Source organism: Aphanomyces astaci (genome assembly GCF_000520075.1).
Source record: "Aphanomyces astaci strain APO3 unplaced genomic scaffold supercont1.41, whole genome shotgun sequence".
NCBI lineage: Eukaryota > Oomycota > Saprolegniomycetes > Saprolegniales > Verrucalvaceae > Aphanomyces > Aphanomyces astaci.
In genome coordinates, this window is record NW_009798304.1 from 254789 (window position 1) to 268030 (window position 13242).

General features: G+C 51.8%; 7 protein-coding genes across 9 annotated transcripts; 4 read left to right on the top strand and 3 right to left on the bottom strand.

Moving 5' to 3' along the window:
- The first annotated feature begins 302 nt into the window (after window positions 1-302).
- H257_12534 (hypothetical protein) lies at window positions 303-1364 on the top strand. Its single transcript, XM_009839775.1, has 3 exons — window positions 303-528; window positions 579-887; window positions 938-1364. Exons 1-3 carry the CDS (start codon window positions 352-354, stop codon window positions 1037-1039), a joined length of 588 nt encoding a protein of 195 aa, XP_009838077.1. The 5' UTR covers window positions 303-351; the 3' UTR covers window positions 1040-1364.
- H257_12535 lies at window positions 1309-2364 on the top strand. Of its 2 annotated transcripts, XM_009839776.1 has the most exons (4): window positions 1309-1430; window positions 1527-1678; window positions 1741-2055; window positions 2117-2364. In XM_009839776.1, exons 1-4 carry the CDS (start codon window positions 1355-1357, stop codon window positions 2246-2248), a joined length of 675 nt encoding a protein of 224 aa, XP_009838078.1. In that variant the 5' UTR covers window positions 1309-1354; the 3' UTR covers window positions 2249-2364. The 2 variants fall into 2 exon arrangements, with proteins under 2 accessions (XP_009838078.1, XP_009838079.1); XM_009839777.1 differs by having other exon boundaries at window positions 1309-1678.
- Window positions 2332-5162, bottom strand: H257_12536. Of its 2 annotated transcripts, none has more exons than XM_009839779.1 (11): window positions 4675-5162; window positions 4273-4597; window positions 4085-4224; window positions 3964-4033; window positions 3839-3919; window positions 3716-3782; window positions 3542-3642; window positions 3271-3411; window positions 3076-3207; window positions 2661-2924; window positions 2332-2526 (listed from the first exon to the last, which is right to left on the bottom strand). In XM_009839779.1, exons 1-11 carry the CDS (start codon window positions 5148-5150, stop codon window positions 2392-2394), a joined length of 1932 nt encoding a protein of 643 aa, XP_009838081.1. In that variant the 5' UTR covers window positions 5151-5162; the 3' UTR covers window positions 2332-2391. The 2 variants fall into 2 exon arrangements, with proteins under 2 accessions (XP_009838081.1, XP_009838080.1); XM_009839778.1 differs by having other exon boundaries at window positions 2577-2924.
- A 101-nt stretch (window positions 5163-5263) lies between these two features.
- On the top strand, window positions 5264-5773 carry H257_12537 (ribosomal protein L20). Its single transcript, XM_009839780.1, has 2 exons — window positions 5264-5464; window positions 5518-5773. The coding sequence occupies exons 1-2, from the start codon at window positions 5324-5326 to the stop codon at window positions 5710-5712; spliced, it is 336 nt and encodes a 111-aa protein (XP_009838082.1). The 5' UTR covers window positions 5264-5323; the 3' UTR covers window positions 5713-5773.
- A 251-nt stretch (window positions 5774-6024) lies between these two features.
- On the bottom strand, window positions 6025-8568 carry H257_12538 (T-complex protein 1, eta subunit). Its single transcript, XM_009839781.1, has 5 exons — window positions 8508-8568; window positions 7538-8377; window positions 6792-7154; window positions 6386-6679; window positions 6025-6314 (listed from the first exon to the last, which is right to left on the bottom strand). The coding sequence occupies exons 1-5, from the start codon at window positions 8514-8516 to the stop codon at window positions 6084-6086; spliced, it is 1737 nt and encodes a 578-aa protein (XP_009838083.1). The 5' UTR covers window positions 8517-8568; the 3' UTR covers window positions 6025-6083.
- Window positions 8569-8648: 80 nt separating this feature from the next.
- H257_12539 (ribonuclease Z) lies at window positions 8649-11638 on the bottom strand (the record flags this gene model as incomplete). The annotated part of the gene is made up of 6 exons (XM_009839782.1): window positions 8649-10375; window positions 10456-10500; window positions 10559-10651; window positions 10700-10847; window positions 10903-11024; window positions 11075-11638. 6 exons carry the CDS (start codon window positions 11636-11638, stop codon window positions 10142-10144), a joined length of 1206 nt encoding a protein of 401 aa, XP_009838084.1. The 3' UTR covers window positions 8649-10141.
- Window positions 8659-10115, top strand: H257_12540 (hypothetical protein; the record flags this gene model as incomplete). Its single annotated transcript, XM_009839783.1, has 1 exon — window positions 8659-10115. One exon carries the CDS (start codon window positions 8659-8661, stop codon window positions 10096-10098), a length of 1440 nt encoding a protein of 479 aa, XP_009838085.1. The 3' UTR covers window positions 10099-10115.
- Window positions 11639-13242: the final 1604 nt, after the last annotated feature.

Genomic DNA, 13242 nt, shown 5'->3' on the forward strand with positions numbered 1-13242 from the left:
CAAGTAAATACTACGTAGTACGTACTAAGTATCAGTTATTACAGGAGTCGCAATAGATTAATCCGTCGCAATACATATACACTATACGGTAATGCGACAGCTTTCTTTTTATTATACGACGGAGTCGTTAACTGTTAGTGGACAATCCTTGTAATAATGTACGTATTTCGAAGTTCGAAGTACTACGAAATAGCCAATGAAATGCATTAACGGTGAATAATCACGGTTTGAGCAATTAATTAACGATACTACGTAGTATTACTTACTGTTAATAGTAATATGACCGACACAATCAAATATATCGACGGTCTTGCGCCACATCCATCATTATTAATCTGTTTGCCGATTGCAATGGTCAAGATCGTCGTCACTGGCTTTGGCAAGTTCGGCGACATCATTGACAACCCCACGACCAAGTTGGCGGAACTGTTGAAGGACGACGCCAATGTGCATGAGGTCCATGTCTTGGAAGTGTCTGCGGAAGGCGTTCGCGCCGCCTTGGCGCCTCTGTGGCAAGATGCCGCCGACGTACGTTGTCCCCACATGCGGAAATATCTTTCTAAAAACTCCGTCGATAGCATGCGGACGAGCCCACGGTCTTTCTGCACATGGGGGTGAATGGCAGGAGCAAGCAAATCGACTTCGAGCAATTCGGGTACAACTTGGCCAACTTTAACATCCCCGATGAGCGCGGGTGGGTCGCTAAGAACGAAACGATCATCGCGAACGAAGCAGCGTCGCTTGAAACGACGCTCCCCTTGGAAAAGTTCATTGCGCATTGCACGGAACAGGGCTGCAAGGTGGCGCTGTCCAACGACCCTGGTCGCTACATTTGCAACTTTACGTACTTTCTGTCGCTGGCCCAAACCAAGGCCAGACCCAACCACGTACGAACATACAACCTGGCAGTCCTATTGATGATCTTTGGTGTTCATAGCACGCTCTGTTTGTCCATGTGCCGCCGTTTACCGTTCAACCCCAAGAGGAACAGCTACACGCGATCAAGACTCTTGTCGCTGTCATCCAGGCGACGTTGTAACTGTTACCGGTAACATTATTGACGCTGGCGTTACTTTCACGTTTCCTTTCCTTCGTGCTATGTACAGTACTGTATCGGTAGTACATACAGAGAGTGTGCTCTTCTTGTCAACACACAACTGACTCGGAGTTGTACACTTCATGGAGCCATGTCAGGGTGAACCTGTGCGTGCGCTGTCATGTGCAATGAATGGATCACCCATCCACCTAATTTTGGTCGGCCAATGCACACGGAGTTTTGTTTAGGGTATTTCAAAATACCTTATCAAACGAAGCCCTACTTCGACTAATTGTACTTGATATTTGTATCCTCGATATGAAAAAGGGACACTTGAAGATATTCAGGGCCTGGCTCAGACACATGCGATCCGCGTTGTGCCAATGCGCGTACTGTATGTACTAATCATGATTGCACACCTGCTACACATGACCCTCGCAATCTATCCATTCTCCAATCCAGCATATCATGGTCAAGCTCATCGTCACAGGCTTCGGCAAGTTCGGTCCTGTCTTGATCAACCCGACCACCAAGCTCGCGACGCAGTTGAAGGATGACCCGATCGTCCATACTTCGTTTGTCCTCGAAGTGTCGGCGCAAGGCGTCCGCGCGGCGTTGGAGCCGTTGTGGGCCGAAGCCAAGGTGCGTTCGTTGTTCGTCCTCCCTTCCAACGATATTTTGCATTTGCCAACCCATCTCAATAGGACGATGACGAAACCACCGTGTTTGTGCACTTGGGCGTGCACGACGGGACCAAGACCATCTTGCTGGAGCAAGTGGGGTACAACATTGCGAACTTCAGGATGCCGGACGAACAGGGGTGGGTGGCCCAGAACGAAGTGATCGTCGCCGACCAACCGGACTCCATCCGCACGCACCTCCCCCTCGAAACGTACCACGCGGCGTTGAAAGCCGACGGCCTCCAGGTCGAGTTGTCCACGGACCCAGGTCGATACATCTGCAACTACACGTACTTCTTGTCACTGGTGAAAGCGCAGCAGCGCGTGGCCAAGAACCAGGTAACCCACCCCTCTTTGGAATGTCGATTGGACTTGTCATTCGACCACTGCTTGCTTGTAGTACGCGCTGTTCGTGCATGTCCCGCCCTTCTCGGTGATCCCAGAAGACGAGCAGCTGCATTCGATCAAGACGTTGTTGGGCCTTCTGTCGACGTTGGACGATGCCAACACCCCCGTGGCGGCGCACCCTTAACTATTAGGGCACTATATGTGGATCAATACTAACTAGTACTAGTATTAACTAGTAGTAGTCAATTAACTAACTAGTAACTAGTACTGTAGTCAAATACTAGTCAGTGGGTTCTCTAGTATTAATAGTGACTAGTATTACTACTACTACATAGTAGTAGTAGTCGTAGTACTTAATAAATCGATGGCGTGCTGCACGTCGTGCACATGACGGTGCAATGTGTCCACATGCGTCTCGTCCACGGGGGACTTTGCCGTTTCCACGATAATTTTCTTGTGAATCTATCAGAAAAGTCGTCGTTTGAACTATGGAGACGGGCGTCGTTGCATACAGTAGTAGTTGTAGTAGTAGTACGAAACAAGTAGTCAAGATGCCGTGGGTGTACAGTATTGCGAGCGTACAGTACAGTAAGTACCTGGGCGAGCAGCGTGACAAGTGCCGGCCGTGTCATTGGGGCGCCGCATGGCCCCCGCATGAGCTCTTTGGCCGTGATGGTTTCCCGCAGAGTGTACAGAACAGCCTCAAACGCGCAGATGCATTCATTGCGACGGTAGTTGAACCACGGCTGGAAATGCGGCGACGCTATGAACCGAGCGTACAGCACCTTGACCTTTGGTTTGGTCGTGCGGAGCGCAAACGGCAATTTCAATGATCTCTTGCCGAGTGCGGTGAGAAATTCCTACTCAACCAAATCGATCAACATACATCCTCACAAGTATCATACATAAAATAGTGATAGGATGGACGAAATATAAAAAAATAATTGTTTATATATATATATATTTTTTTATAAGAAAATAAAATTGTTTTTGATATGTATTTATTTTTACCTTGGCGTGAAACGGCTTCATGAACGACGCAATGTCCATGTACGGTGTCGTGGCCACGTTCAAATGGTTGGACCACATGCCAAAGTACTCTTCGAATGGTTTTAGAAACAATTCGGTCACGTGCTTAAAGTGCTAAAATTCGTCATGAATATTTGCAAAATATGACAACATGGATCAATATAATTTATTATATACCTTTCGAAGCAGGGCATTGTTGATTGACACGTGCGGAAATTCTTCGCCTGGAGACGTGTCACCCTGGTCCGAGGCTGCTTCGACTAATTGCCGCAGAATCGCATTGTCTGGCACGACCAACCGTGTGGTTCTAGTCAACAGCTAGCGCGCCGGTTAGAACTAATTATATATATATGTATTATATATGTACATATATATATATATTTCGAGTAAAGATATGGTTTTTCACATTTTTCTGGCAAATCCCAGTGAGGTTGTGTACAACAATTACCTTGGGCATGTCAGTGTCCGAGAACGAGTCCAAGTCGACAGTTCGCTTGATGGGTTTGAAAAGTGATGCTGCGTTCGGAGAACTCGAGTCGGTTTCGTGCTCTAAATGAACCAGAGCCAAATATATTTCATCTGTAAAATAAATCCATATATATATATACTGTATCCCACGCACCGGTGGAAGATCGAGGCGGGGAGTCTGCAAATGGAAACAGCAGAGCGTTCGGCCATCGCTTGAGAGACTACCCCATCGATATCAACTAAATTGACTGAATTGTAAACACCAGAACGTTGTTACTTTGAGAAAGAATGGATTGGTAGTGCCAAGGACTGTCGTGGGCAGCTGCGACAGATTGGCATCGTGCACTTTACTCAGCGCCTACAAACCATGCTAAAAAGCCAACATTTGCAAGTGGAGAGTACATTGAAGTCTGGCTCGTAGAGGGTAAAGTACGGCCGAAAGTCGCCGTGGAAGGGCACGGGGGCGATGAGGCTGCCAACACATGAAAGAGTGACACGTCATCAAAGCCAGCATCAAATGTACCTCGTAAATGCCAACACAGCTTGACTGCACACTCGGGCGTTGGGCGACGCAATAAGGACGCTTTCGCCGGTGATTGCCAACTGCCACAGGTCCCACAGACACACTTCGACGCCTTCAAACGTCGAAAACAGACCCACGCTCTACCAAGATGGAGTCATACGCGAACAACATGTGCCGCGTATACATGCCTCAAAGGACATGCCTAGCTCGTTCGCGTTGAGCAAGTCGGCAAACGTCAACGGCACAACGTCTTGGCTAGAGGTGGGGTTGCTGCCGTGGACCATGCAGAACTTGCCGTTTCGGACGATGGTCCTGCTGCCGTCATCGTCGTCGTCGGCGGCGGTCGCTTCCTCGATGACATCGACGGCTTCGACCTCGAACGACTCGTCTTGGATGCTCCATCTTCGTGTGAACAGCGCTGCGTCTTCGTGCGTGATGATCTTGGGCACCACAAACGTGACGAACGTGCCGGCCACTTGGAGTGCCATCGTCGAGTCGGCCACTGGCGCAGGCCTATCATGCATAAGAGCGGCGTATATGTGAGGCGCATCGATGGATGATCGTGAGCAAGGTGATTCGGGTGGTGGTACCATTGGCCAATGTTCTCGTACAGGGCCTGCAGCAGCGGGTTGCCCACTTGAAAGAAGAGCGGGCCCACGATTCGCAGCACGCGGTCGTATAAACCCACGAAGGGCAAGTGCGTGATCACCACCAGCGACTTTTGAAAGTACCCGCGGCTACGACTGGTGTCCTTGCGTTGCCGAAACAGGACGAACCCGTAGTAGAATGACGACGAAGGCAACAATGGTGGATTTTCACTGGCGCTGCTACTATTGGTGGCGTCCGACGATGCGTCTTGACGGCGGCAGCGAAATGAAAACTGCGTGTCCCCTTCCACGTGCTTGTTGCTGTGTGGAAGCGCCAGGTACGCAATGCTTTGCTTCGCCTCTGCAGACAGCGCCACGGACTCTGGGTACACCATCTCCATGGTCTGGCCCACATCGATGTCGAAGACGACGCTAGCAATCGCCACGACGCCCCAGTGGTTGTTCACCTTGAAGGCCATTATGTGACGAGCAAGTGTAGAAATCAGGACAAAGTCAACTTGTCCGGGAATTATCCGGATGACAGTATATCCGGATACATGTGTAAATTTCCGGATAAAATTGTTGGTGGTCATTTGCATCGTGCATTGCCGCTGCAAAACCCTCCGCGTGAGAAGTCGCTCCAACCAGAAACATGTCGTGGGCCAAGCACAAGAAGATCCTGGCGATGGCCAAGGGCTACCGAGGTGCCGCCAACTCGTGCTACCGAACGGCCATCAACCGTGTGGAGAAGGGGTTGCAGTACCAGTACCGTGACCGAAAGCAAAAGAAGCGTGTACGTTGTTGCTCGGGCCAATGTGGATTCCTTATGTGGACTTCTTTGTATAGGACTTTCGCTCGCTGTGGATTGAAAAGATCAACGCCGGGGCCCGCCAAGAGGGCTTGTCGTACTCCAAGTTCATCGGGGTCTTGAACTCGTCGGACATCCAATTGAACCGCAAAGTGTTGGCCGACATCGCCGCCACGGAACCGTACAGCTTCAAGTCCATCATGGAAGTCGTCAAGGAGCTCAAACTGAACTAGACAGTCTCCCCAGAAAACTAAATCTGAACCGAATGTTATATTATCGACACCTCACAACAACAGTCACAAAGCCAAAACATGAGAGATACCTCCAACAACACCATTGCCCAAGGAGGATGTACCCTCCACAGTTGGCCAAGCATCCATAACCTCGTCGCATGTTCAATGGCATAAAGCCTGAGGGCTGTTATATGCAGCACTTGCAGCGCAAGGAACGTCTCTATTATGAATGCGGCAATGCACTACCTTCCTAAATATGTATACTTCACAGACTTTTCTTGTTCCGATGGTTCGAGCATCGGCAAAGTCAAATATATCGTGATGAGTGTGTGTGTAATTCGCTCCCAAAGAAGTACTAAATGCTATCCGATCTATGCGCCGCCCTTGCCGCGGAACGCACGCACGCCCTTGCCTAACCCGCCGCCCCGGCCGCCCATGCCCAGCCCCTTCATGCCTTGGCCGCCCATGGCCGCACTCAACGGCGCGCCGCCTGGTCCGCCGCCCGCGCCGCCCTGGGGCTGCTCCGACTTGGGGTTCCGCACGGTTTCGTCCACGCTCAAGATCAGGCACGCCGCTTCCGTCGCCGCCGCCACCGAGTTGATCTACATCAGAATGACCATCATTCATCATTCTCTCCAACACTCGTATCACGGGAATGTATCGAGGCAACAACCTTGTTGGCCGCGGGTTCCCACACATGCGACTCAAACGTGTCGCAGATCCCGCCCGAGTTGATGTCCACACCAAACCATTTGCCCGCGTCAGGGTCCTTGAAGTGCTTCTGTCGCAGTCGGTTGAGGATGTCCGTCGAATCGTGGCCGGCGTTGTCGCTCAGCTGGCGCGGGATGATTTCAAATGCCTTGGCGAACGCGTTGATCAGGAGCTGCGCCTTGCCTTCCACCGTCCGCGAGTACTCGCGCAAATGGCGCGATAGTTCCATTTCAATCGCACCGCCGCCCGCCACCACCTAAGTTCAGTGTATATGAATGAGGTCATGTCCACTATATATCCAACTCCAATATAAATATATATATATATATACTCCACTTTGTTAGACAAGAGCATTGTCGGTATACTACCGTGGACGTGGTGACTGTCCGCTTGACGACCATGAGCGCGTCGTGCACGGAGCGATGCGCTTCCTCAATGAACTGCTCGGCGCCGCCGCGCAGCACGATGGTGGTGCTCTTGGACTTGGAGCAGCCCGTGAACAAGTTGTAGCGCTCGTTCCCGCACTGCTGCTCTTCAAACACGCCGCACGTGCCGAGAACGCTGGGCGTCATGTCCTGGACGCTGGTCTGGATCAACCCACCCGTAGCGCGCATCGTGCGCTCCATGTCATCCTGCGCGACGCGGCCGGCGCAAAAGAGGCCGCGGTCGGCAAAGTACTGCGTCGCCAAATCGCCAATGGGCAGCTTGGACAAGATGATTTGGGCCCCCGACTAGAAAGGAGAATATAGTATGAGTGAGGACGTTTTTCAGTCGAGTCAGTCATTGGCTACAGAAAGCACTAGAATATATATATATATATATATATATACAAGCCCGTGTCGATAGTCTATTCGATATCAAATCCTCGTATTCACATGTGGTTTTCGGTAGTATGTGCAAAACTAGGCCGCTATATATATACATTATATTATATTGACAGTCATATTATATATATATATACATCGACAATCGAATAAAAAAATTCAAAATACAAAATGTCAATACATAGTCGTTTTAGATACACTGGGAACGATGAATATATATATATATATATATATTGAGGGATGAAACGTAGCCCGAGGGGAAATATATATATAAATATATATACATATACCTGGACGCATTTGTCTAGTTTGTCGTAGATGATGTTCCATTCGGCGTCGACGATCGACTGGTACTGCGACGGGTCGTCCAGACGGACTTCTGCGTTTTCTTTCTCCGACTTGAGCTCGAGCTCGACGTTGAGCAGCAGGATCTTGGGGTTCTTGAAGTACTTGGGCATTTGCTCGAAGCCGGCGTACGAAAACGTCTTCTTGAACGCGACGCCCTTGACCAGGAACGAGTCGGTGACCGACCCGCCGGGGACCTTCTTCACGCCGACCATGCTGATGTCCATGTCCGTGTCCAGACTCAAGATGGCGTCCACGACCATCGGGGAGAAGAAGTGCTTCTGCGAGCTGATCAGCTTCGAGTTGAGCGCTGTCCCAGCCACACGTTCGAGCATTTGACGGTACGCGACCGAGTCCGTCTCGGACACGCGCACTTGGATCTCGCGGATCTTTTGCACGGCCAGCTGACACGCCTTGCGGTAGCTCTTGATGATCGTTTGCGGATGCATGTTTTCTTCGATAAAGGGCTTCGCTTGGCGAAGAAACTCCCCGCCCAAAAGCACCACGGACGTCGTGCCGTCACCGACTTCCGCGTCCTGGCTCAGGGAGATGTCCACCAACGTCTTCGCGGCGGGGTGCACAATGTCCAACAGGCCCATGATCGTCGCGCCGTCGTTCGAGATGGTGGTTTTGTTGCCCTTGTGGATCAACTTGTCCATGCCGCGAGGTCCCAACGTCGTTCGGACGCTTTCCATGATAGCTTGACACGCATTAATGTTGCTGATCAATTGGGACTTGCCTTGGCTGGTGTCTGTGCCTTCTTTCAGGAGGATAATTTGCGGTTGCTACACACAAGGCTAATTGAGATTTCAAGCACAAGCATGTACCAGGGGAAGCACGCGAGGGTCACATAGGGAAGTCGAGGCAACATCCCCGCCCGCCGCCACCCTGCGATCAAGGAACGGTCCAACGTACCATCATCATGGAATATGCGGCGGTGGCGCAAAAGAAGGGTTCTGAGTGGTCAAGTCTCGAATATCGAAAAGCCTGGGACCTCGCCACTCGATCTGTACGGTTAATTGTGAATGTTATCCGGATACAAATGTTGCTGCACTTCAAACTTTACATGCACGAGCCCAACGGCGTGGCGGCGGCGACTCTGCGCGAGTTGACAGCTGTCCTAGGCGTCTGCACTTCGTGGAAGGACCTGAATGATGTGACTGTTCTGAACAAGCTCGTAGCTCTCTCCGGAACGTTGCGTAGCTTGGAACGCTGCTCGTCGATTGTTGGCGATGACGATGTCGCCACGTCGACATCGGCGGCTACGCTAGCTGCATTCCAAGCATGGCTGGAAGAGGGTATGCAAGTACCAGTTGGCCAAGGAAAATTCAACGTGGAGCAAATGGGCGACCATGGCAATGGCCTTCGTGCACGTGTTGACCTTCCACAGGGTGTGCCCATCATGTCGATCCCAGCCACGCTCCTGCTCACATCGTCGTCGTTGCCCCCGGCGCTCGCACACCTCCGTCAAGACCCACTTTGCCGGCAATTCCCGACAGTTTCCTTGGCCCTTCACGTTCTCCACGAAGCATTAGCTCCGTCTTCCTTCTTTGCACCATACGTGGCCGTCCTTCCTCGACAGATGCACCTCCCCTTGCAGTACACCGTGGCCGATTTCGCGGCGCTGGCATCTTCCACCGCCGCCTATGCTTCCGCCATCCAGCTCTTCTACAACGCCCTTCGCCAGTACCTCTACCTCCACCGTCATTTCCACCAACAGCCGACCATTTTTCGTCATGAATCGTTTTCGTTGACCAACTACTTTTGGGCGCTGTCGGTGGCCCTCACGCGCCAAAACAACGTGCCGACACCGGACGATCCGTCTGCCCTGGCTCTCATACCCGGCTGGGACATGTGCAACCACGCCATCGGTGACATGACCACCTACTCCGACAGCGTGTCCATCCACTGCGACGCCATGACGTCGTTCGCTCCAGGCGACGAGATCACCATCTGCTACGGCCCTCGCCCCAACGCCGACCTCCTCGTCTACTCTGGCTTTTCGCTGGCGCACAACCCATACAACGGCCCAGTATCCCTGGTCCTGCCCTTACTCGACCAGAAACTCGACCCACTAGTCAAACTGCGAACGATGCTGCTCCAGAAGCGGAATGCGACCATCTCCGCCAATGGACTGCATGTGCAGCTGGATGCCCAGTCTGGTCGGTTGACATCACGTTTGTATCGGGAACAGGTGCAGTTGCTTGTGCTGGACAAGCCTTCCCTGGCCATCGCCCTTCGCCGAGACGTTGACAAGATCAACACCCCCTCCATGGAGTCCATCTCTAACGTCAAAGAAGGAGGACACATGCAGCACTTGATTCCGTGGCCTGATCAAGAGACAATGGACAAGGCCAACAGACGCCTCCAAGACGCGTGCGCTGCCGCCATCCTGTCCATCAAACACTCGAATGAGACGATACATGAGTCCATTCGTGCGTTTCTCGCCACCGAACGACGCGTGTACGAACTCGCAAAAAGTCACGTGGTCGAGTTTAAACCTTAACATGACGTTATCATGCAACAATTCTGACGTTATACGAGATCAATCATGACGCTATGGGGGGCAACGGGATCGGAATGCGCATCAAGTCAAAGCCGTCGACGACCGCTCGTTTTCGGAACGTCACTCTGGCTTCGTCTACCAGTCGTTGGACAGAGTTGGGGCCCAAGAGGCCGGGGCTGAACCGATGGCTGATGTGCGTCAGCACAAGGAGCGTGGGGTTGATGTGTCTGGCAAAGTACCCCGCCATGGCGCTGGTCGAATGGCCGCGATCGAGGGCCTACAGGAGGACATCCATTACTCAACAATGCAAACTCTCATATCATCAAAGAGATACAGGAACGGGAGGAGGGGGCTTACAATGGCTCCGCTGCCATGGGCTAACGTGGCTTCGTGTATGAGAACCTACAAATACTAGTATGATTCGAATTCAAACAATTAGAGCTCCACCAGGTACACGTACATCTGCATTGCGGGCCAGCGCATACATGCCAGACGAGTCGGCCGAGTCGCCGAGAATAGCCGCCTTCCGACCTCGGCGCGATGGCCCCATGACCTAGTCGATCGTTGTGACGTTATCATTAATGCAAGTTGAACCACCCACTTCGTGTGGATGCAGCGTCGATCCGTCCGGCAGCTGGACGCTGTCGCCGCCCTTGAGCTGTTTGTACAACGGCCCGGGCACGAGGCCGCGGCGGGTGGCGGCGGCCACATCGATCCGTCCTGGCCGTGTGTTCTCTTCGACGACGTATCTGCATGAGCCTCTGTTAGACTCTTTGACATCAAAGACAATGGAAAACTTCATACCCGAGACTGGGCACGCTGTGCGCCAACGCCCCGGCCATCACAGTGTGGGCACCGTCGTCCATCACGCGCCAAGCAAGGGTACCGTCCACCCGTTCTGGTCGAATAATGGTGTGCGACAGATCCTTTTACGAATGTGACAAGGTTTGCCAGAAACACAACGACAGCTCCTTACCTCGTGCACACGCTCGTGGGGCGACGGAGGAGGGGGTTGGTAGTCCTGTGGCACGAGTTCGTGGATCGTGATGAAGACGTTGTTCATGTGCGCGCACGAAGCCGTCAACGCCGCGTTCACAAAGTCAAACACCCCCGGCGGGCCGTACACGTCGATGGGCCGGCGACCAAGCTGTTTCGTCGACGGGTCCATGTAATCAGCGTTCAATGAATTCAACGTGCAAAGCATGCCCGGCAAGCCAAATAGGTGGTCCCCGTGGACGTGCGTGAGGAAGATCTTCTCAGTGGTTGTCACGCGCACTGTGCTTCGGAAGATCTGTCGCAGCGTGCCCTCGCCACAGTCGAACAGCCAACTCTTGGCCGGCAATTGCACGCACAACGACGACGCACCGCGTTGTATCGAGGGCATGCCGGCCCCAGTGCCCAATAGGACGATCTCAAAGCCAGTGAACTGTGGAAGCTGCATCATCTGCAGCCGGTGCTTCTCCGCATGAGACTTTGGCACGGACGTCAATCGAAGGTGCCGCAGCCGACGCGCTGTTGCCGACAAGTTGCGCGCCGCCATTGAATGGGTACATTTGATTGGACGAGTTTGTGCAATGTTTTAAACAGGGTGTACCTGTGTTTTAAATGCTCACAATACATATCTAATTCATGTTTACTTGAAATTTGTCTATTGTAGGGGCCTTTTGGGATGATACCAGAGTCATACAAACTGTAATATAAATATGAAATATTGGGAATTTGACAGTTTCGAACATAGTTACTAGTACCAGTACTGTATTAACTATAAGTGAAATCACCAGTTAGGATCTTGCCGACGATCGGTATGAATTTCCGGACCCCGTTCAATCGAATCTCGCCGAGCGAATCGTGCACCAATCTCTCCCATTGGTCAATCCGAAATTTCTTGTCGCTCATTGGCTACAAACTATTTTCGAGTTTCTACTGGAAAGGGCGAAGTGAATAATGGCCAATCAGATGTCTCGGCTCTATTTGAACGAACCATGCAAAATTGGGAAATTTGAAGAAAATCGACAATACTATTGAATGTAAATCGCTAACCGTTACTTCCATCATTAATCAATTTAACGTTAATTAGCTCGTCTGGCATCGAAACTTCGAAATTATTATACTTCGATGACGTTGTTGGGAGCGAAAACAAGTATGGGTAACTTTGCAAATACGACACTTTCATCCGACATTGCTGTGATTGGTCAAAATGTAAGTACCGGTAAGTTACATCTTGAGTGCTTTGAATCGAAACAGCACTGGAGAGACTCGAAACAGCACTGGAGTGACTCGAAACAGCACTGGAGTGACTTCATCACGGTCCTCTTCGACGATTCTCGCACTTTGGTGCTAGTTTTGTAAACTTACACACGAAAGTCTAGAGCTAGAACTAGACTGGATATGAGAGTGGCGAACCACTCACGCCAGAGTGGCATTTTTCTTACACATGCGTGCCTTCACTTCCACTGTGCCAGGTACATAAATCCACACTTCCAGTCACACGCAAGACAGAATATTGGGGCACTTGCCAATTTCCGGACATCCTAGTCCTTACAATGCGGCGAGCTTCAAGTCTCTCAAAAGCCACGCCGAGTCTCAGTCGGCGGCAGCGGGTGCTTGTTCCCACCGATAGCGCAGTTCAAGGACGCGGTTCGTCCCGTCGATGCTGATTCACAACGCGTTTACTACCGCCAACACATCGGCATGCCACGTCTGGAGGGTGTTGGTGTGGACGTTCTGGTGTGACAATAGCCCAATAGCCCAATTCCCTGCCACGCCACACTAGTTTTGTCGGGCAGAGCAAGATGGTCGACCACATTGGCCCACGTCTCCGTCCAGGTACGGCCGCACTATCCCATTCGGTGAGTATCCGACGAAAGGTTAATCGAGCACGAGCAAACCACAACGTAGATTGCGCGGTGTGGTATTTGTGTGTCGACGGCTCATTGGCTTCGTTTCGTTGGACGTGGCATGCGACGGTGCCGCGAGGTGTGGGGGGGTGAAGTGCTGGACGAGCCCAGTGTCACGGGGTTTTTCGCCGGCCTGACTACGCACTACTGTTCTATAGCCGACACCACCAAGATCAACCAGCATAGCTACGCGTACCAGTTGTTGGGGCTGGACAATGTCTGACACTCGGCTCGTCCAGCATCGCAC